The sequence below is a fragment of the Arachis ipaensis genome, chromosome B3, assembly GCF_059453495.1.
Source record: "Arachis ipaensis isolate K30076 ecotype BB chromosome B3, ASM5945349v1, whole genome shotgun sequence".
Classification (NCBI taxonomy): domain Eukaryota; kingdom Viridiplantae; phylum Streptophyta; class Magnoliopsida; order Fabales; family Fabaceae; genus Arachis; species Arachis ipaensis.
This window is the reverse complement of record NC_142438.1, coordinates 95,891,360-95,912,265: the sequence shown is the minus strand read 5'-3', so window position 1 is coordinate 95,912,265 and position 20,906 is coordinate 95,891,360. Positions and strand designations below refer to the sequence as shown.

The 20,906-nt window shown below is 37.1% G+C and overlaps 3 protein-coding genes across 3 annotated transcripts; 2 read left to right on the top strand and 1 right to left on the bottom strand.

Annotated features, from left to right (window-relative positions):
• The first annotated feature begins 1,429 nt into the window (after positions 1-1,429).
• LOC148571663 (uncharacterized) lies at positions 1,430-2,561 on the top strand. Its single transcript, XM_088508447.1, has 2 exons — positions 1,430-1,458; positions 1,841-2,561. The coding sequence occupies exons 1-2, from the start codon at positions 1,430-1,432 to the stop codon at positions 2,559-2,561; spliced, it is 750 nt and encodes a 249-aa protein (XP_088364573.1).
• Positions 2,562-6,189: 3,628 nt separating this feature from the next.
• LOC107634532 (miraculin-like) lies at positions 6,190-7,245 on the bottom strand. Its single transcript, XM_016337983.3, has one exon. It carries the CDS (start codon positions 7,038-7,040, stop codon positions 6,426-6,428), a length of 615 nt encoding a protein of 204 aa, XP_016193469.1. The 5' UTR covers positions 7,041-7,245; the 3' UTR covers positions 6,190-6,425.
• An 11,653-nt stretch (positions 7,246-18,898) lies between these two features.
• Positions 18,899-19,147, top strand: LOC148571662 (DNA-directed RNA polymerases II, IV and V subunit 12-like). Its single transcript, XM_088510022.1, has 2 exons — positions 18,899-19,029; positions 19,123-19,147. Exons 1-2 carry the CDS (start codon positions 18,899-18,901, stop codon positions 19,145-19,147), a joined length of 156 nt encoding a protein of 51 aa, XP_088366148.1.
• The last annotated feature ends 1,759 nt before the right edge of the window (positions 19,148-20,906 follow it).

The window sequence follows — 20,906 nt, the reverse complement described above, 5'->3', positions numbered from 1 at the left end:
TTCCTTCTTCTTTAACAAAAAATGCATTTACATGGTTCTCCAACTTGAGACCAAATTCTATTCATTCTTGGGCGCAGTTAGAAAGAAATTTTCATGATTAGTTTTTCCGAGGTGAATTGAAAGTTAGTCTTATGGATTTATTCTTTGTCAAACGTGCAGAAGGAGAATCCATTGATACTTATTTGGCGCGATTTAGAAACATGAGAAATAAGTGTTTTACTCCGATTCCGGAAACTGAAATTGTCAAAATGGCTACTAATGGGTTAGAATTTGGAGTTAGGAAGAAACTTGTCAATCAACATACTTTAGATCTTTCCCAGTTAGCTGAAAGAGTAAGACATATAGAACAAATTAAGAAAGAAAAAGAAAATTTTAAAAAGGGTTCAAAAAAGGTTGCATATGTTGATTGTTTTTCTGATAGTAGTGATTCAGATGAGAAAGAGATTTATATTGCCGAATTACGTGGGGGTCCTCCTTATGTATGCAAATCTTTAAAGCCTGTTAAAGGAAAAGAAAAAGTTTCTTCTTATTCTAAAGTTAAAAATAAGACTTATTCTTTTGATATTTCTAAGGCAGATCAAATATTTGAGGTTTTATTAAAAGATAAGCAGCTTATTTTACCTGAAAGAAAAAAGATGCCTATAGCTGATGAAATAAAGAATAAGAAATTTTGTAAGTTTCATCAGGTATTTTCGCATACCACTAATAATTGCGTTCGTTTCAGGGACTTGATACAAAAAGCAATTAAGGAGGGAATATTGAAGTTTGAGGATAAAATTACTATGAAGGTGGACACTGAACCATTTGTTGCTGACTCAAATTATGTCGAGCCATTCAATTTGTCAGTCAACATGGTAGAAGTTGATGCCACAATAGTTAGTGCTAAATATGAAAATAAGGACTTGAGAACCTTTGAGCAAGATAAGAAGCCAGTTTATCCTCGTCCTGGTGAGGATCTGTTAGATTTTTTGTTGAGAATTAAAGAATCTCACAGCACCATCGCCATGTGCCCAAAGTGCAATGCTGTTTTTGACAAGGAAGCTGCAAAAGAGTTTGAAAGGTACAAAGATGAAGAGAAAGAAAAGGCTGAGTTGAGAAAGAAGATTGCTGAAAAAGAAAATGAAACTAACGAGCTAAAGCAGAAAATAGCCGAGGGAAAACAAAAGTTGGGTGGTCAAACTCCTTTGAACAAGTGCGTCAACAATACTGGGGTACAACCCGTCAACCAGAAGATGAAGACTGTGGTCATGATTGATGGAAAACCTGATGGATTTTCTCAAAAGAAAAGAGTTCCTCCCACCAAAATTTTAAACAATAAATGGGTCCAAAATGTGAGAAATGTGCAGAATCAACCTACCGCTTTTGCAAGAGAAAAAAACAAATGGGTGAAGCCTAGACCTTTCAATCCCAGGTACTATGAGTCTCAGTTATGGAACATGAATCATGCACAAGACGGAGGTAGTATATATATTCCAAAAAATGTGCCTATTCCCTCAAAGCCAATTTATTCTTGTTATAATCCTAACATGCAGCAGGTTCCTAATTATTCTCCTTGGCCAAATTGTCAAAATATTCCAAAATATTCTCCATTTACAACTTTTGAGTAGAAAGAGAATATACCTGAGTATGTTCCTTTGGATCCATACAAGGGACACGGAGTAGATTTTCCTCCTTTGCCAACCATGGCCAAGTCTGCAGAAACAGGCAATTCTTCTAATCACCCAAAATGCAATAAAAATGTCAAGAATAATCTTGCTGGAAAAAGGGTAATGGTTGAAAACAAGGGAGAAAAGGATGAAGATTTAATTACTGATAATTTTGACACTGGTTTTGATGACAGCTTAGAAGCAATATTTGGTGTTAAGCAACCTATAGCTGTGGTGTCAATACTGCCTGAGGAGTATAGTCAAGTCCAGGAAGTAGAGTCATTAGAAGATGATTGTTATGATGTCTTCCCTGGAAGCGAATGCTTATTGCTAGATGACAATATGTGTGGTGGAGGATTATTTGAGAAGCCTACTGAAAATGATAAGGAACACTTGCGTCCACTGCATATCAAGGCTCGTGTTAATGGAAGGATAGTCAATAAGATTTTGGTTGACGGGGGAGCTGCTGTTAATCTCATGCCTGAAAGAATGATGGGAAGGCTTAGAAAGACTGAAAAAGATCTGATTAAAAGTAGCATTGGGGTAACAGATTTTAATGGGAGGACTTCTTCTGTTAGAGGTGTGGTTCTGCTGTCAATTGAGGTTGGTTCTGTCAATAGGCTAACTCTATTTGCTGTTGTTCCTTCTAAAGCTGATTTTAACTTGCTTTTGGGACGTGATTGGATTCATGGAATGGGTGCAATTCCATCCACTCTACATCAAAAGTTAATTTTCTGGAACGAAGATGGAGGAGTGGAAGAAGTTCCTGCTGATAATAGTACATGTTACTATGATGAGATGCATGTGGAGTTCAGGATGTATAATTCTGGAGTCAAGCCACTGACAGTTGACACCAAGGCATTTAATCTTGAAAGTATTGAGATGTGTAAAATAGATATGAATGGTTTTATTTAAAAAAAATGCATCAAGTTTAAAATCTTGGACAAAATAATCTCTCATTGACATTTGGATATGTACTTCATAAATACAAAAACCTAATTGACTTAGAAATTCAGTTGAGTCTCTTAGCGCTTGAAGTCAAAACTATTATAATGTTAGTGTGGAGATTTTATAGGATTAGAAATTTTATCAAATTTAATTGACACCTGGAGTTTAACATATGAAAGAAACGACTTCACGAAGTTAAGATTTTGTTACTTCTGAAATTAGGAAAATTGTGTCAATTAAAACAATGAAAGTGTGTGTCAAAAAACTCTTAATTGAAATATTAAAGGTCAAAACAAAGGTCAATTGATACACATTTAATGTACCGAAATTAGAACAGATATCATTTAACACACTTAAAAATTTCGTACAAAAGAATAGACCTCATTGACAGTTCAACTATTAATGTAAAAAAATTTTATAGACTTAGAAATTCTATTAAGTCTATTTACTAGTAGGCATTTGATCTGTCAAGCGGATGTGTCTAAAATGTCAATTGACTCTCAATATAAAAAATAAGAAAAATGTCAATAAACAACTAAGTTTTCTCACTTTCAATCATTGCATATCTTCAAGTGAGAAATCTTGGGGGCATCTTGTTAGGCAAAAAATTATTATCGATCACTTAGGAAAAAATAATTTGTTTTAAGTAAATAAATATAAGATAATATTATTATTAACTTATGAAGCCAGATTCAATATATTAGGGAAAGCTTCTAATTCATTAGCAAAGAAGCAGTTTTTATTCAAAATTTGAATTAAGCCTGAATTATAGGACGTGCTATATGTAGGAGCAGTTATCAACATGGAGCGTTAAAATTTGAATAAAACAGCTATCTATTTAACTTTTGAAATTCACAAGAGGTGCGGGAACAGTTACAAGAAATTCAAATTTTTCGCAAATGGTGTACAAATGGTAACTGTTAGTAGACATTAGGTTAGTCTATAAATAGAGTTTTAGGAAAATATTGTAATCAGTTCAGTTCTTCTTGGAAAACACTTGGAGACTCAAAAAACGCTCTCAGCCTCCCTGGCATCACAGAGTAAAACTGGAAATCTTAAGTAATTCTTCTGAAGTCTGAACTCAAACTTGTACTTTATTTTCTATTTTTAATCAAAGTTCTTTACTTTTTATTTGTTCTTCTTCATCTTGTTCTTTCTTTTCTCTTTTAATTTCTGCAGTTTACTTTGCCACCGGCACCTTGTATTTATATGTTTATTTGTTACTTTTATTCCTTTTAATTTTATTTGACGTTACAATTGCGACATTGAGATACCCACATTTTTATTTTAAACATTAACAAAAATTTGAGTAAAACACACGAAAAACGGCAAATGAAATTCTTATAAAATATTGAATAAAACTGGAGTATGGAGTTAAAAGGAAATATTTAACATTTCAACTTAGATAAATTTATGTAATTGTTATTTTATTTTATGGGGGAGAATAAATCCTCTCAAATAATTTCTATTTTATGTAGTTATTATTTGTTACGGACTCGATTCTTGGGTCCTGCACCCGGAATGGCTTTTGATCTGGATATCTAGGAGTTGATTCCACTCCTTTTTTAGAAGGCCTAAATCGACTTCCACATCTTTTAACCAATATTCAAATTCAAATACCTCCCTTATTTTAGTTAAATAAGATAAGATGAGATAATTTTTACTAGCTATATAAAGGGGAGACAGAGGCCCCTCAGGTACATCATTCATCCCTCATATCTTATACTTCTCAGATCCATTCTGACTTGATCGTCGGAGTGTCTTTGCAGGTACCACCCCCCATTGCTTCAGTCAGATAATCCTACGACTGTCTCAATCCGCAAGTCTCCAATCCATCTCACAATTTATACCGAAAACATTCAGTACATTGGCACCGTTTGTGGGGATTGCAACGTCGTAGCAGCATGGCGGATAACTCCGAGGAGCAATTCCTAAGCCACCACCACAACCCACACACATGAAGACTAGTTTTTTGGCATGCTTGGTGAAGTCTACGTGCCTTTTGTCTCTACACAGGTTGAGATGGCTTTGGGAAGGTAGAAAAAATTTTAAGATTCTAAATCCATGACTAAAAAGAACATTTAATTGAGCGATTCAAGAAACAAATGATGGGTTGCAGCTTATTGCAGGTTTGAGAGGGGTATGAGGGGGAGGAAGAGGGGTCGATGGCGAGTATGGGGATAGCAAATAGAGGGGATTTGAATAGAGGAAGGCCACAGGAAAAGAAAAGGGGAATGGGAAATGTAATGGTGAACAATGAGAGAGGGGTGTTTGGGCTGCAAGATGTGATGAAAGTGTTGGCGGAGGTGCTGGAAAATAGGGGATTTGGAAAAGAAGTGTGGGAATAGAGGTGAGGTTGAAGATAAAAAGTGGGGTAATTTGAGAATTTTATTAAAAAATCAACAAAAAATTAGAATTTTGGTATTTTTGTTGTACGGAACGTATATTTAATGGTACAACGTTAGTTTCCTTCTTTGATGGGTACTTTTGTTCGCGCTCGTAAAGTTTATCGGTATAAATGGTTGTTTTTCCATAAAAAAAACAACCACACATCTCTTTCCTCTCCCACCTCCAATCGCACCGTACTTCATCTTCTCCAGTTAGCTCCATTGTTGGGAGATATCACTGCCGCACCCAACCGTGGCAATCGATCTTTCGTGGAACGAAGGAGCCACCACGCTTAGCATCGAAATTGATATCCACAACACGCACAACGGAAGTTCCTTGGCGGCGTCATTGCACCGCGCGACCTAACGCCGACCTCAAACGGATGTCTACCGACGCCCACTCTGCAACTGGTGCACATAACGAGCAGTGCTATAACCATTGTTTGCCACCAATTGCAAAGTAACGCCGTTTGTGCCCGTTACTGTTTACTTATTTTTTTTTAAATTTTTTTCAGGTTGGAATATGTAATTGATGATCAAATGTTTTTTTTTCATGATAAATTGATGTTTCTTTTAATGTACTATCACTTTTGTGGATTATTTTAGGGTACAGTGGCAGCACAATGGATAAGGTACCGGCGACGCGATGAGAGGGGATGAGATGAATTTTACGTTGACGAAGTGGTTACAAATTTAAAATTCTATTTTTTAAAAAATTATTTTTTTAAAAAATAGTTACAAATTTAAAATCTTATTTTTAAGATTCAAAATTTTATTTTATAATAATTTTAAAAAATTGTTCAAGTTGATTGATACTCTAGTTGATTAGATAGCGAAATTGATAAAGTTTCTTCTTCGATCATCTTCTTTTACATTTCAGAATATATATGTTGCAGGCGGCCTTATATTTCAGTTTGTGGCTTTGTGCATCCAGTATAACATTTAAGATCAGCATCCAAAAGAAATTAAAAAGTCTGCTTAAGCAAAAGAGAAAAACCTGTGTCCCTTCCAATTTTATAGGCATTACCAAAATTCATGTTGGAAAACTTTTTTTGTTCTTATTATAAGCTTAGAAATAATCAAAATCACTTTATACACAATTCATCAGATATAGCAGTGTTGTAATTGACCGCCTTTCAAGAATAATAAACGCTTCTGAACTTATAAAACTGACGAGCTAATAACAAAAGAGAGAAAATCCAAGCAAATTTGTTATCAAATGATTTTGTGGTAGTACGAAGACTGAAGTTGACCGTTTAGACACCAAAACTATATACTAGAGACCAAACACAAGCGAATAATGTAATCGAGGTCATAAAGATACAACCAGCCACTAAAAATAACAAAGCATTATTTATTGACGAACAATTCGAATTCGAACAACTTTGTAAACATAAATAATCTCCCCATTAATAATTGGAGGAAGCTTCATCCTTGTCAGTTCTCAGGCCTTTCGGAATCTAACTCCAAATGGCATATCACTGAGTGCAAGATGCCTATTCCCATCGCCATCAACATAAATCCCAAGGTCCCTGCACATAACTTTGCAATATTTGCAGACTTTAGGACAGAACAAAAAATTGTAGTTACTTCCATATTTCTGAATTTCGAACCAGTTGCTCACAGTTTCGCGCCCCGGATTGCCTTCAACTCCACCAGTGGTCACGAAATATAAGCCTCTTGATCCATCAAATTGGTCCAGCTTCCACACTGTGGATTGAACGCAAGTTGTTGCAGCGGAGAACTTGATGTTCAAATCGGTGGAGACTCTGATAACACCTTCTTTGGAATCAGAGGGTGCAAATTTCAGTGGCATGGCACGGTAACTGTCGACAACATCAAATGGGCATGTTCTGTTTCTAGCACTGGCAAGGGCAAGTCCCCCACCACCGCCGCCATTGCTATTGTTTTTGATAGATGGAAGAACAAGGTAATCGATACCTGTTCGAAGGTTCTTACCCGTTATGTCTAGGACTGGTTCGGATGCAGAATCACCATCCCATGAAAGGATTAGAGGTGTCAAGAGAATAAGAACCACGCTCATGCAACTAGTCTTCATTGTTTTCTAGGCTTGGAAACATAAACCAAAAAGAAAAAAAAAAGGAAAAAAAAAAGTCTTTGTTGAAGGCGTGAAATGACGATAAGCTTGATTGAAATTTGATAGTGTGTCATGGATTCATGGTTTTTTTTTTATTGTTTTAGTTTTTTACATAATATTATGATTAGACCACTAATAAATCCCTCGGAAGTCAACTACTAGTGCTTCTTTGGGTGGCCAAATTTGCCTATAGTGTCCCATTTTGGTTCAAAGTTGAGAAGCACCAATACTAAAATATTGTACAGCGTATGTTGATAAGGTTCGGTACGGCAATGCTTACCTATGGTCAATTTCAGAGGATTTTCCGTAGAATTTCAAGAAATTACGTACAAGACGGTGAACAGAAACTAGGGGTTGTAACATGCACTTTATCTGCCGGTACCTAACCTGTCTTTACTTAGTCCGAGTAGGATTGCCAACTCGATTTATAACGAGTAGAATAAGGTGCAAGGTAGAATTTTTGTGCAAGTATGGTGTGGGTTGATCCTTAATCCTATCCGACCAACCCGCACTTTATATGTGTATATGTTATATGCTTATATAAAAATATATTTTAAGTGGATGTTGAACCAAAGATCTCTCACTAAATGTAAAAAAATCATTAACCACTAAAAAAAATCATTAATTAATAATTTAATATTATTTTTTTTTACATAAAAGTCAATTCAATTTTAAATTATCATCAAGTTATATAATAATTTAAAATCATTAATTAATAAACTTTATCATTAATTAATAATGTTGCATCTTTTTTTAATATTATTTTTGTGCTTGCATCTTTTAAAAGTTAAGTGTACTTTTGAAAGCACCTACGATGGAGCTTTTTAAAGTTTGCTTGTTCTTATCAAAATTAAAAACTCTAATACAACCTCATATATTAATTAATATTCAAATTTAATTAAAATAACGATAATTTTAAAAAGCTCCATCGTAGATGATGTGTATTTTCGGAAAACGAATTCCAAACACACAAATCTAACCGGCAAGTGCACCGGGTCGCATCAAGTAATAATAACTCACGTGAGTGAGGTCGATCCCACAGGGATTGAAGGATTGAGCAATTTTAGTTTAGTGGTTGATTTAGTCAAGCGAATCAAGAGTTGATTTGAGTGGTTTGTATTCGACAGAAGCTAAATTGCATGAAATTAAAAGGGAGAGGGACAATTGCAGTAAATTAAAGAGCAGAGAAGGTAAATGTGCTGAATCTTAAAGAGCAAGAAATTAAATGGCAGAAACTTAGAACGCAAGAAATGTAAATTGCAGAATCTTAAAGTGCAAGAAATGTAAATGGCTTGAATTGTAAAGGGAATTAGGAAGTGGATTTGCAGAATTTAAACAAGGAAAAGTAAATTGCATTAATCAGACAAGTAGAAGGTGACTTGAATTGAACTGGATCTAAAACGGAAATGTAAATGAACTTGAAAAGCTTTAAATAGAGAATTTAAAAATGCAAACTCCAGATCTCAAGACCCAAGAGACTAGATAACCGAGTCTAGATCTCAATGCCTTCCTAGATCCAAATGTAGAATTCAATTGCAAGAAATTAAAGATCAAAACAGAAGAAAACTTGAATTTAAATCTCAATTCTCCAATGGTGCAGTCAAAGAAACAGAAAGAGATCTCAAGGTGAGATTGAGACAGAATTTCCCCAATTCTCAATACCCAAGACTCAAGACAAGTGTAATTGAAATTGAAAACAAGAAAACTAAGAGGAAGAGAATTCAATTCTCCTCTCCGAAACTCAGAAACTCAAAACAATTCAAAACCAAAAGCTCTCCAAAACTACTCAGCCAAACTCCAAGGAAAGCTCTCTAAAAACTTAAATCCTAAGCTATTTATAAACTTTCTTCAAATGGTCTTCAAGCCTTGAATTGGGCCTTTGCTCTTGATAGAATTGGGTTGATAAAGGCCTTGGTTGATTGCTCTTGGAGTTGGAGAAAGATCCATTGTGAACCGGGTTGTAAATCATAAAAGCTTGAGTAAAAGTTTGAGACTTTTTATACCAGCTGCCCTCCTTTTGCTGATACCAACGTTTGGGCTAAAGTTTGAGGTCAAACTTTTGCTCAAACGTTGGTTCCCTTGTGTATATGTGTGGCGCCAACGTTTGCCAAAAAGCTTGAGGCAAACGTTGGCGCAAGCTTTTCTCCTCCAGGGTGTTGTTTTTGTGATGCCAACGTTTGCCAAAAAGTTTGAGGCAAACGTTGGCTCAAGCTTTTTCCTCCAGGGTGTTTTTAATTCTTCCAAAAGTTTGAGCTAAAGTTTAAGGCAAACTTTGGCTCAAACTTTTTTCCTCTGGGATGTTTTCAACTCTTCCAAAAGTTTGAGCTAAAGTTTGAGGCAAACTTTAGCTCAAACTTTTTATTCTCTCTTGCTCCTAGCCATTCCTTCTTCCTTCAACCTTCTTCAAAACTCTTTTCACCTATCATCAATCAATCAAAACAATCAAAGCTATGCCCCAAATCATAAGATTGTGTTTCTTTCATAATATATGACAATTATAGCACAAAATCTCATGAAAGTGCATTAATTCATCCATGGTTGATTGAATCAAAGGAAACATGGAAATCTACCCAATTGGCTTACTTAAGGCTCAAGAAAGTGCATAAATCAATTGAAAATAAGTAAAAAAGACTAGTGAAACTAGGCTAAGATAACTTGTCATCACAACACCAAACTTAAAGCTTGCTTGTCCCCAAGCAAGAAAAGAATTATTGAGAAGAAAGAATGAAATGGAAGAGGATGTTCATGCTAGCAGAGTATTATTGGTAGTTCATGGGGTTTTATTTGGATAAGTAAACACTCACTTCTTATTGACTTTTAGGCCTAGAAAGTCTCCTTCAAGCATCAAGCAACACACTGCTATGACCTCTCATTATTCCTTTGTCCTTGACTATTATTTTTCTCTCTAAGCTTTAGTTCACTGTCATGTGTAACAAGTTCTTTTCTTTCTTTATACTTGACACATTATTCACTATAGACACTTGGCTCACATTCCTTCTTAAAACATTGATGCCCAGCACCTCTTTGGGTTACTAAATGCCTTGTAGTTAGATTGCTCTTGATAGTGGACTTTCAGCTGATTATCCCGGGTTAGTTAACCCAAGTCACCAAGTGTTGATGCACTCCAAAGAACTTAATAATCCAAGCAGATCCTAGTACAAAGACACCACAGGCATATATTCTAAGGTTCAAGCTATTGGTGTCTAGCTTTGTTTCTTTTTATTTTCTTTTGTTCTGTTGCCACTCTTTGGCTATTTCTTTTCTTTTTTTGTTTTTCTTTTTAACCAAGGACTTTTATTTGATTGAGATTCATAGACAGTAGGCCACTTTCTACTTAGAAGGAGACATCCTAGTTCTCTTATTCACTAAAAGTGAGCTATCATACAATCACACATACATACCACCACTTACTTTTATTGTACTTCTATCTAACAGAGAACTATCTTGCTTCACATTCAGACATTTCTTTTATTGAATTAAAGATGCAGGGGACAAAGTATGCTTTTTGTTAAGTGAAAGTAAACACACAAGCACACACTTAGACTAGCTTACTTATTTTAAGGGAAACAAACATAATGCAAAGACTATTTTAAACAGATAAGATGCATGCTTCTTTTTTTTTTGTTTTGATGAACAAGGAGCAAGTCCACCTTTCATTTGTCATGCTTTTTCTTTCTTCTTTCATACACTTGGTTGTTGGTGTTCTCTGTGTCCATGTCTGTTGTTTGTTGACCCCGCCAGAACCCAGCTCTATTCATCGCCTCCTCTACTCTATCTTCAAGTTTTATAGCATTGCTCACTTCTATCTCACTTCTCCCTTTGAAGAATTCATCGAAAGTTGGAAATGCTGGATCCATGTTGTGCAGATGCTCTCCAATATAGTTCAGTTTGATTTGACTATTTATGTTGTAGTCGGCTTGGACTTCATATCTTGCATCTTGGAGGGTTGTGAACTCTTTGAGAGCCCTCAAATTTTCGGCTTGCATTTGTGCCATCTTTCCAAATGATTCGTGAGATTGAAAGGCATGCTCCTCTTGCATCGCGAAGAATTTTGACTCAAACTCACTTTGTCTGTTCATCATTCTTAACTGCCGTTCCTCTTGCTCTTGTTGGTTTTTCATATACAGTGAATGGTATTCCTCTTGCCTCTCTTGAATTCTCATGTACTGTTGTGATAATCTTCCAATTGCTTCCTGCATCTGAGTCATATCCAGAGTGTTATGTGGTGGAATGTGTTGCTGTTCCTCTTCCTCTTGTGGCTCTTCCCCCTCTTGTAACTCTTCTTCCTCCATTGGTTCTTCTCTTTGCCTTCTTCCGTGTGGTCTTCGGCTCTGCTGCCCTTCAGTAACCATCATCATTCTTTCAATGGTTATAGGCATGCCTGGGTTCAACCATGTTGGGTTATCTTCCTCCATTGGCACTTTAGCTCTTGCGCACAACCTCAAAATGGTGCTTGGGTAGTATAACCAAGACCCAGCCGAGTTCTTCTCTGCCAGTTTTTGAATATCCTTTGCAAGGATTTCATGCACCTTCACCTCTCCTCCCACCATGATGCAATGCAACATAACAACTCTTTTCCTGTTGACTTCTGAGGTGTTTACCGTGCCCAGAATTGATCTTTTCAATAGCTCATACCATCCCTTTGCTTCCGGGGTAAGGTTTCCTCTCCTCAGATACTTGTATTTGTTTTTGGTATCTCCTTCCCATTCTGAGTTCACCATGCAAATATCTCTCGAAATTCTATCATAATCTGGATCTCCATTTACCCTTTGGTGGTATCCCGGTTCACCAAAGCGGACTGATTTTAGTCCCAAGACTTTCTTGATGGCATCTGAACTAAAGTCTACTTCCATCCCCCGTACATAGCTCTTGTACGTTGGGGCTTCACCTGTGTTAAGTCTTGGGATATTGGCATAAAACTCTCTTATGATATTTGCATTGACCCGAGTGATAGGTGAGACGAGTTCTTCCCATTTCCTCTTTCTAATCTTGTCCTTCATTTCTTGGCACCCTTCATCTGGTAGCAAGAGTGGAACCTCTGGATATATCTGCTTCTCATTCATCCATTGAAGTTGTAATTGATGGTACCAAGATCTAAATCTCCATCGGTCATATTCAGGTGTACTCTCCTCCACCATGGGATCTTTTCCTTTTCTTCGTTTGGTTCTTGAGGAAGAGGCCATGATCATTTGGTTGGTTGATCTCCTTGGGGTTAAAGGGAGTGTGAAGAAAGTTGGAGATTTTGACAAGAAAAGTAATTGAGGTTGAGCTTATATGATGAAGAATGATGATGGGAATGGAGTTTGAATGGCTGGAGTGTATGGGGTGTGCAACTCTTCGGTTATATGCATGGCTTGAAGGTGGTGTGTTATTTAAATGAACAATGGAAGGCTGGGATGCAATTGGATACTATGTGAATCAAAGGTGTGCATGTGAGGGTGAATGAAGACAAAACTTGCTTCTTCAATGGTCTTTAACGTGATCATTCCAAGGAGTGGTAGATTCACTTTTTGAGACATGTGATGGGATTTTGTCCTCATGTTATGCTCTCCCTTTGTCTTGTCTCTTTCATTGAGTGTTCTTTGACCACCTAGTCATCACAACAAGACATCAAAGATCAACATTATCAAACCGTGGCAAGAATGCTTCTTTTATTCACAACTATATGAACTCTCATTCCTTATATCCATTCTAACCGTGACTTTTCTTGGAGGACACCAAACTTAATGTTTGGTCATATAGTTTAAAAATGTTTCTTCCTCCAACTAGTGTTCTTGAAATCCCAATGTCACTCTTGGTTAAATGTTTATAAGAAATGTTTTCATCATAATTTTTCTTTTTCTTTTTTTTTTCATGAAGGATCAATTGTGTCCCTTAATCAGTGCATCAAGGTTTGATGAACACCAAACTTGTCTCTTGTTAAGGGGTAAATGTGAGATGCCAGTAGTTAATCACACTTGATGCCTTCATCACAGAATATGATTTCTTTTCAATTGAAAAGTCTCAGAAAGTGACAACGTATGATCATTGGTGCATGATTTTTAATTTTCATGAGAAGAAAAACACCAAACTTAGTGTTTGGTCATATGCTTCATCAGGATAACTAAGCATATAGTATGAAAATGTTTGTAACACTGGTTTGGTGTGCTTGAAGGCACACCAAACTTTAGAAGTCTTAGCATATGTTTCAAAAAAAATTGCATGCATTCATTAAGTACGTTTATGAAAAGAAAAAAAATTCATGCTCAGGTGATCATAGCTTATTGAATTTAAAATGACATAAATCTTAAATCATGGGTTGCCTCCCATGGAGCGCTCTTTTATTGTCACTAGCTTGACACTGGGGCTTTCTTTTATGGTGGTTGATGATTGTAGTGCCTCAACTTGTCTCCCCTAACTGCGATCCTCCTCTTTGTTCCTTGGTGTTCAATTTCAGCATGCTCTAATGAGAGTATATTGCTGACAGTGTAGTAATCATCAGTCTGTTGGCTTGCTCCTAGTTGTTGATAAATCAATTGCACTTTATCACCTTTGGAAAGCCCTTCTGTTGGAATCTTTCTGTTCTTCCAACCTCTTTTTGTTTTGTTTCTGTGTTTCTTCCTTTCTTTTGTTGATCTTTCTTCTCTGGCCATAGGCTTACTTTGGAGATCTCTCTTCTTAGTGGCTAATATTCCAATATCCTCTTGAACTTCTTCATCCTTCTGCACAATCTTTTGCCTTGGGATGTTGCTGTGAATCACCTTGTTGCTTTCTTCCTTTAACTGTGATTCTTCCTTGTCGAGTTCCATATAGTCTTTCTTCTCATCACTGAACTGCGCTTCTGGTAATACTTTCAGAGTGACACTCTTATCATGCATTCTGAGAGTTAATTCTCCTTGCTCTACGTCTATGATAGCCCTGGCAGTGGCCAAGAACGGTCTCCCAAGTATGATGGAGTCACTTTCATCCTCATCTGAATCTAGAACCACAAAATCTGCAGGGTATATGAATTTGTCCACCTTGACTAGAAGATTTTCAATTACACCCCTGGGGTATACCATTGACTTATCTACTAGCTCTAGAGACATCTGTACCGGTTTAACTTCCTCTATACGCAGTTTTTTCACCATAGAGGAGGGAATTAAGTTAATACTTGCTCCTAGATCGCACATTGCCTTAGTGATGGTTAATTCCCCAACGGTGCAAGGTAGCAAGAAGCTCCCAGGGTCTTCAAGCTTAGGAGGAAGCCCTTTTTGAATCAAAGCCCTGCATTCCTCAGTAAGTAGTATGGTCTCTTTCTCATCCCAACTTCTTTTCTTGTTGATAAGCTCCTTCAAAAACTTGGCATACAGAGGCATTTGCTCAAGTGCTTCAGCCAAGGGAATATTGATCTCCAGCTTTTTGAAAGTCTCAAGGAACTTATGAAAATGTTGATCCTTAGTCTCTTTGCTGAATATCTGGGGATATGGCAGTGGAGGTGTGATGCTCTTTCCTACTTGCTGCTGGCCCTGAATCACTTCTTTTGAATTGTGTGGTTGGTTGTTCTTCTCTTTGAGTTTCTCAGTGCTTTTGTTTGGCATCACAACTTGATCCTTGGCTTCATCTGCCTTTATTTGTTTTTCATCTTCTATTGGTCTTTTGCTGCTCTCTGCTTGCTTCTTTGTAGTGTCATTGTTGCTCATCAATGTTCTCCCACTCCTTAATTGTATCGCCTTGCATTCTTCCTTAGGATTTGGGATTGTGTCACTCGGCAGTGAGCTTGAAGGTCTATCAACAGAAATATGCTTGGAGATTTGCCCAATCTGCCTCTCTAGGCTCTTCATGGAGGCTTCATGGTTCTTGGTTGTCATTTCCTGGTGTTTCCACATTTTGTCTATCAAAGTTTCCAAGTTAGTGAGTCTTTGAGATTCAGGTGATGCTTGTGGTGGGTTGTGAGATGTGGATGGTGGATGGTAGGCATTTTGGTTGGTGGGTTGGTTATTGGATTGGTAATGGTTGGGGTTAGGGTAGTTGTTTTGAGGTTTTCTGTAAGGGTTTTGGTTAGTTTGCTGCTGGTTGTGGTTTTGGTTGTTTCTTGAAGTGTTTTGGTTTGAGTTCCTCTGCCATGGTTGTTGGTTCTGGTTATGATTGTCTCCCCATCTGAGGTTTGGGTGGTTCTTCTAGGATGGATTGTATGTGTCACCATAAACTTCATTCTGTCTAGAGTTTTAGTTATGCATGTACTGCACTTGCTCCTGTTGTTGCTCTTCTTGGCTTTCTTCATTCTGCACCCATACAGTTGATGGGTGGCTTGTGTTCACAGCTGCTACTTGAAGGCTATCAATCCTCTTGGCCATTTGCTCAAATTGTTGTTGAATTTGCTGCTGCATTATCTTGTTTTGAGCCAAGATTGAGTCCACTCCTTCTAGCTCCATTACTCCTCTCCTTTGTGATGGTTGGCGTTGCCTTTGATGCACAAAGAAATACTGATTATTAGCCACCATGTAAATAAGATTTTGAGCTTCTTCTGCAGTTTTCATCAGTTGCAATGATCCTCCAGCTGAGTGATCAAGTGCTTCTTGAGCCTTTAGAGTTAGTCCTTCATAGAAGTTCTGTAGCTTGTCCCACTCAGTGAACATTTCTGGTGGACATTTCCTCAGCAGAGCCTTATATCTCTCCCATGCTTCATACAGATTTTCAGCATCCAATTGCGTGAACGTCTGCACCTCAGTCTTCAACCTGATGACTCTTTGGGGTGGATAGAATTTGGCTAGAAATTTAGTCACCAAATCATCCCAACTAGTGATACTTCCTTGGGGAAAAGTTTCAAGCCATTGTGCGGCCTTGTCCCTTAATGAGAACGGGAACAGCAGAAGCTTGTAAGTTTCAGGATTCACGCCATTGGATTTGACAGTGTCACAAATCCTTAAGAAGGTAGATAGATGCTGGTTGGGATCTTCCAATGGGCTGCCTCCATAGGAACAATTGTTCTGGACAAGTGTAATGAGTTGTGGTTTTAGCTCGAAGTTGTTTGCATTGACATTGGGAGTTAAGATGCTGCTTCCACAGTGTCTGGGATTTGCAAAAGTGTAGGAGGCCAACACTCTCCTCTGTGGTGGATTGGGATTAGATGGATCTCCTTCCATCTCGTGATATTCTTCCTCTCCAACAATACCTTTCCCTCTCCCAGCTCTTCTTAATCTCCTGAGAGTTCTCTGGTTAGCTTCGGATAAGATAGGAGTAGCTCTCCCTGTACCTGACATACAAACAAAACAAGAAACACACAACCAGTGATACTTCAATCTATTTCTAGAATGAAGTTTTAGTTAGCTTAAGCAAAAATTCAAACAGTTAGTAGGTTAGTCAAAATTAAAGAAAAAATGCTTGATCTAAACTACCACCTCACTTAATCATTGTTAATCTATTCAATCCCCAGCAACGGCGCCAAAAACTTGATGTGTATTTTCGGAAAACGAATTCCAAACACACAAATCTAACCGGCAAGTGCACCGGGTCGCATCAAGTAATAATAACTCACGTGAGTGAGGTCGATCCCACAGGGATTGAAGGATTGAGCAATTTTAGTTTAGTGGTTGATTTAGTCAAGCGAATCAAGAGTTGATTTGAGTGGTTTGTATTCGACAGAAGCTAAATTACATGAAATTAAAAGGGAGAGGGACAATTGCAGTAAATTAAAGAGCAGAGAAGGTAAATGTGCTGAATCTTAAAGAGCAAGAAATTAAATGGCAGAAACTTAAAACACAAAAAATGTAAATTGCAGAATCTTAAAGTGCAAGAAATGTAAATGGCTTGAATTGTAAAGGGAATTGGGAAGTGGGTTTGCATAATTTAAACAAGGAAAAGTAAATTGCATTAATCAGACAAGTAGAAGGTGACTTGAATTGAACCGGATCTAAAACGGAAATGTAAATGAACTTGAAAAGCTTTAAACAGAGAATTTAAAAATGCAAACTCCAGATCTCAGGACCCAAGAGACTAGATAACCGAGTCTAGATCTCAATGCCTTCCTAGATCCAAATGTAGAATTCAATTGCAAGAAATTAAAGATCAAAACAGAAGAAAACTTGAATTTAAATCTCAATTCTCCAATGGTGCAGTCAAAGAAACAGAAAGAGATCTCAAGGTGAGATTGAGACAGAATTTCCCCAATTCTCAACACCCAAGACTCAAGACAAGTGTAATTGAAATTGAAAACAAGAAAACTAAGAGGAAGAGAATTCAATTCTCCTCTCCGAAACTCAGAAACTCAAAACAATTCAAAACCAAAAGCTCTCCAAAACTACTCAGCAAAACTCCAAGGAAAGCTCTCTAAAATCTTAAATCCTAAGCTATTTATACACTTTCTTCAAATGGTCTTCAAGCCTTGAATTGGGCCTTTGCTCTTGATGAAATTGGGTTGATAAAGGCCTTGGTTGATTGCTCTTGGAGTTGGAGAAAGATCCATTGTGAACCGGGTTGTAAATCATAAAAGCTTGAGTAAAAGTTTGAGGCAAACTTTTACTCAAACTTTTTATACCAGCTGCCCTCCTTTTGCTGATACCAACGTTTGGGCTAAAGTTTGAGGTCAAACTTTTGCTCAAACGTTGGTTCCCTTGTGTATATGTGTGGTGCCAACGTTTGCCAAAAAGCTTGAGGCAAACGTTGGCGCAAGCTTTTCTCCTCCAGGGTGTGCAAGTGTGGCGCCAACGTTTGCCAAAAAGCTTGAGGCAAACGTTGGCGCAAGCTTTTCTCCTCCAGGGTGTTGTTTTTGTGATGCCAACGTTTGCCAAAAAGTTTGAGGCAAACGTTGGCTCAAGTTTTTTCCTCCAGGGTGTTTTCAATTCTTCCAAAAGTTTGAGCTAAAGTTTGAGGCAAACTTTGGCTCAAACTTTTTTCCTCTGGGATGTTTTCAACTCTTCCAAAAGTTTGAGCTAAAGTTTAAGGCAAACTTTGGCTCAAACTTTTTGTTCTCTCTTGCTCCTAGCCATTCCTTCTTCCTTCAACCTTCTTCAAAACTCTTTTCACCTATCATCAATCAATCAAAACAATCAAAGCTATGCCCCAAATCATAAGATTGTGTTTCTTTCATAATATATGACAATTATAGCACAAAATCTCATGAAAGTGCATTAATTTATCCATGGTTGATTGAATCAAAGGAAACATGAAAATCTACCCAATTGGCTTACTTAAGGCTCAAGAAAGTGCATAAATCAATTGAAAATAAGTAAAAAAGACTAGTGAAACTTGGCTAAGATGACTTGTCATCAGTAGATGCTTTCAAAAGTACACTTAACTTTTAAAAGATACAAGCACAAACACATGAACATTTTGATTTACCAAACGCATAATGAGGTGCTTATGCGTTTGAAAAGCACAAGTACTTCTTCAAAAAGTTTTACTAAATTAAGCCTTAGTGTATTACCTGTATTGGCTATATATATAATTTAATTCCGATGCACTGTCAGTGTAAAGTAATTTTACACGTGTATCTAATCACGTAACGCCACATCAGTAAAAATAATTACCTTTCAAATTGATCGCGTGAATGGTTATTCAAAATAACGAATGTGATTGCATGACCGTATAAAATGTTTTACATTGTTAATGCATTTAAATTCAACTCATATATATATTGGTATTACTTATATTTATTTTTGGTCCGACCAAAGTTAGGTCCATAAAGAAAATAGAAGTAAGATCCATTTTGGGCCCATTATAATTATCTGAAAGCCCAAATAAAGATTGTGTATAAAATTGTGCAAATTGAGAAGGGGTAAGGCAGACGCAGTTGCAGCTAAAGCTGAAGTGGAAAACCTGAAACAGAGTGTTTCAAACTTTAATCCCTAGAAAAAGAAAGGATGGATCCTCAGGCTGAGCCGGTGAATTACATTTGCGGTGATTATGGGATAAAGAACACACTGGAACATAGTAATGTCATCCAGTGCCGTGAGTGCGGTTATTGCATCCTTTACAAAAAGTGTACTCGTCGCAGTAAGCACCCCCTTTTTATCACTTGTTGAAGGTTGCTGCTTTCATTTATCGCATTCACTTATACATTTACCTATTTATTTGTTATGATTACAATTGTCCAGTATGAAGCTCGCTGAAGAAACCAAACAAAATTGGACTCCGTTGTTGGCTTGTTCATCTGTTTCATACTTTTATGTATATATAAATTTAAGTGCTGTCTTCATAATGGTATCATGTTTCTTTTGTGTAATATTGTCAACAAAGTCAATAATGTTGCATGAACCTTCATCTTTACTACTTTAAATTAGCGTTATACATATACTTTTCTATTATGAAATTGATTTGAGCAAAGAAAAGTTCTCTTCTTGCGGCTAAATTTATGCAATTAGCCACTGAGTCTAGAAAAGTACACACACCAAAGGTAATGTATGATTGTCAACACACTTAACAAATCAATGAAAATTCATTCATTCTATGGTCATTCTTTATGAGAAAATGAATAGATGATGCAAGTCATCACAACACCAAACTTAAATTTTTGCTTGTCCTCAAGCAAATCAGAGTTAAATGTAAATTGTTTTGTCTTTTTAATACTTGACTTCTAAGAAAATTCAATTGAGAATCAAAGATAAAGATTAAGTATCTAATCATGCATGAACTTTGTTATTCGCTTTCATATCCAATTGAAACCTTGAGACTTTTGAGGGTCCTCATTAGGTGCTTGCTTCTAGAGCCCTCTTTATAGATTGTCACCTTGAAGTAGTAGTGGTACTATATTTTTTTTTGTTGTTCTTCCTTTCTCTTTTATTTCTTGACCACAACTCTAAATGGTTTGTCTCAAGACGGCCTTTTAAGTAAGCTTTCAATTAGCACGCCCAAATCAGTTGATTTTAGGGTACTAGGTGTTGAAACACCCCTACGAATTTACTTGCTCAGACCTCTTTTCTTGACACAGCTTCATCACAAGCATCTACTAGGACATTAACTCTTTGAGCCTTTGTTTCCTTCTTTTCTTCCTAGTAGTCGATGCTCAGAGCTTTGGGTCACCCTTCTTACTTCTTGGTTCTATTGATATTTGAGGGTTATTGGTACGCGGAATCGTGATTACACTTTAATTATGTAAAATTCATTGCTCTTTCTTTCCCTGGAAATGGCGCCAAAAACATGATGCCAAGACCATGGTTCACAACTCCGTGTAACTAACCAGCAAGTGCACTGGGTCGTCCAAGTAATACCTTACGTGAGTAAGGGTCGAATCCCATGGAGATTGTTGGTATGAAGCAAGCTATGGTCACCTTGCAAATCTCAGTTAGGCGGATATAAATTGATAATGGTGTTTTCGAATTTAATATAATAAAATAGGGATAGAAATACTTATGTAATTCATTGGTAGGAATTTCAGATAAGCGAATGGAGATGCTTTCGTTCCTCTGAACCTCTGCTTTCCTGCTATCTTCATCCAATCAGTCTTACTCCTTTCCATGGCTGGCTTTATGTGATACATCACCACTGTCAATGGCTACTTTCGGTCATCTCTCGGGAAAATGATCCAATGCCCTGTCACGGCACGGCTAATCGTCTGGAGACATCACCCTTATCAATGGCTTCAACTTATCCTCTCAGTGAAAATGGTCAACGCACCCTGTCACAGTACGGCTATTCATCTGTCGGTTCTCGATCATGCTGGAATAGGATTTACTATCCTTTTGCGTCTGTCACTAACGCCCTGCAATCGCGAGTTAGGAGCTCGTCACAGTCATTCATTCATTGAATCCTACTCGGAATACCACAGACAAGGTTTAGACTTTCCGGATTCTCTTGAATGCCGCCATCATTCTAGCTTACGCCACGAAGATTCTGATTAAGAGATCTAAGAGATACTCATTCAGTCGAAGG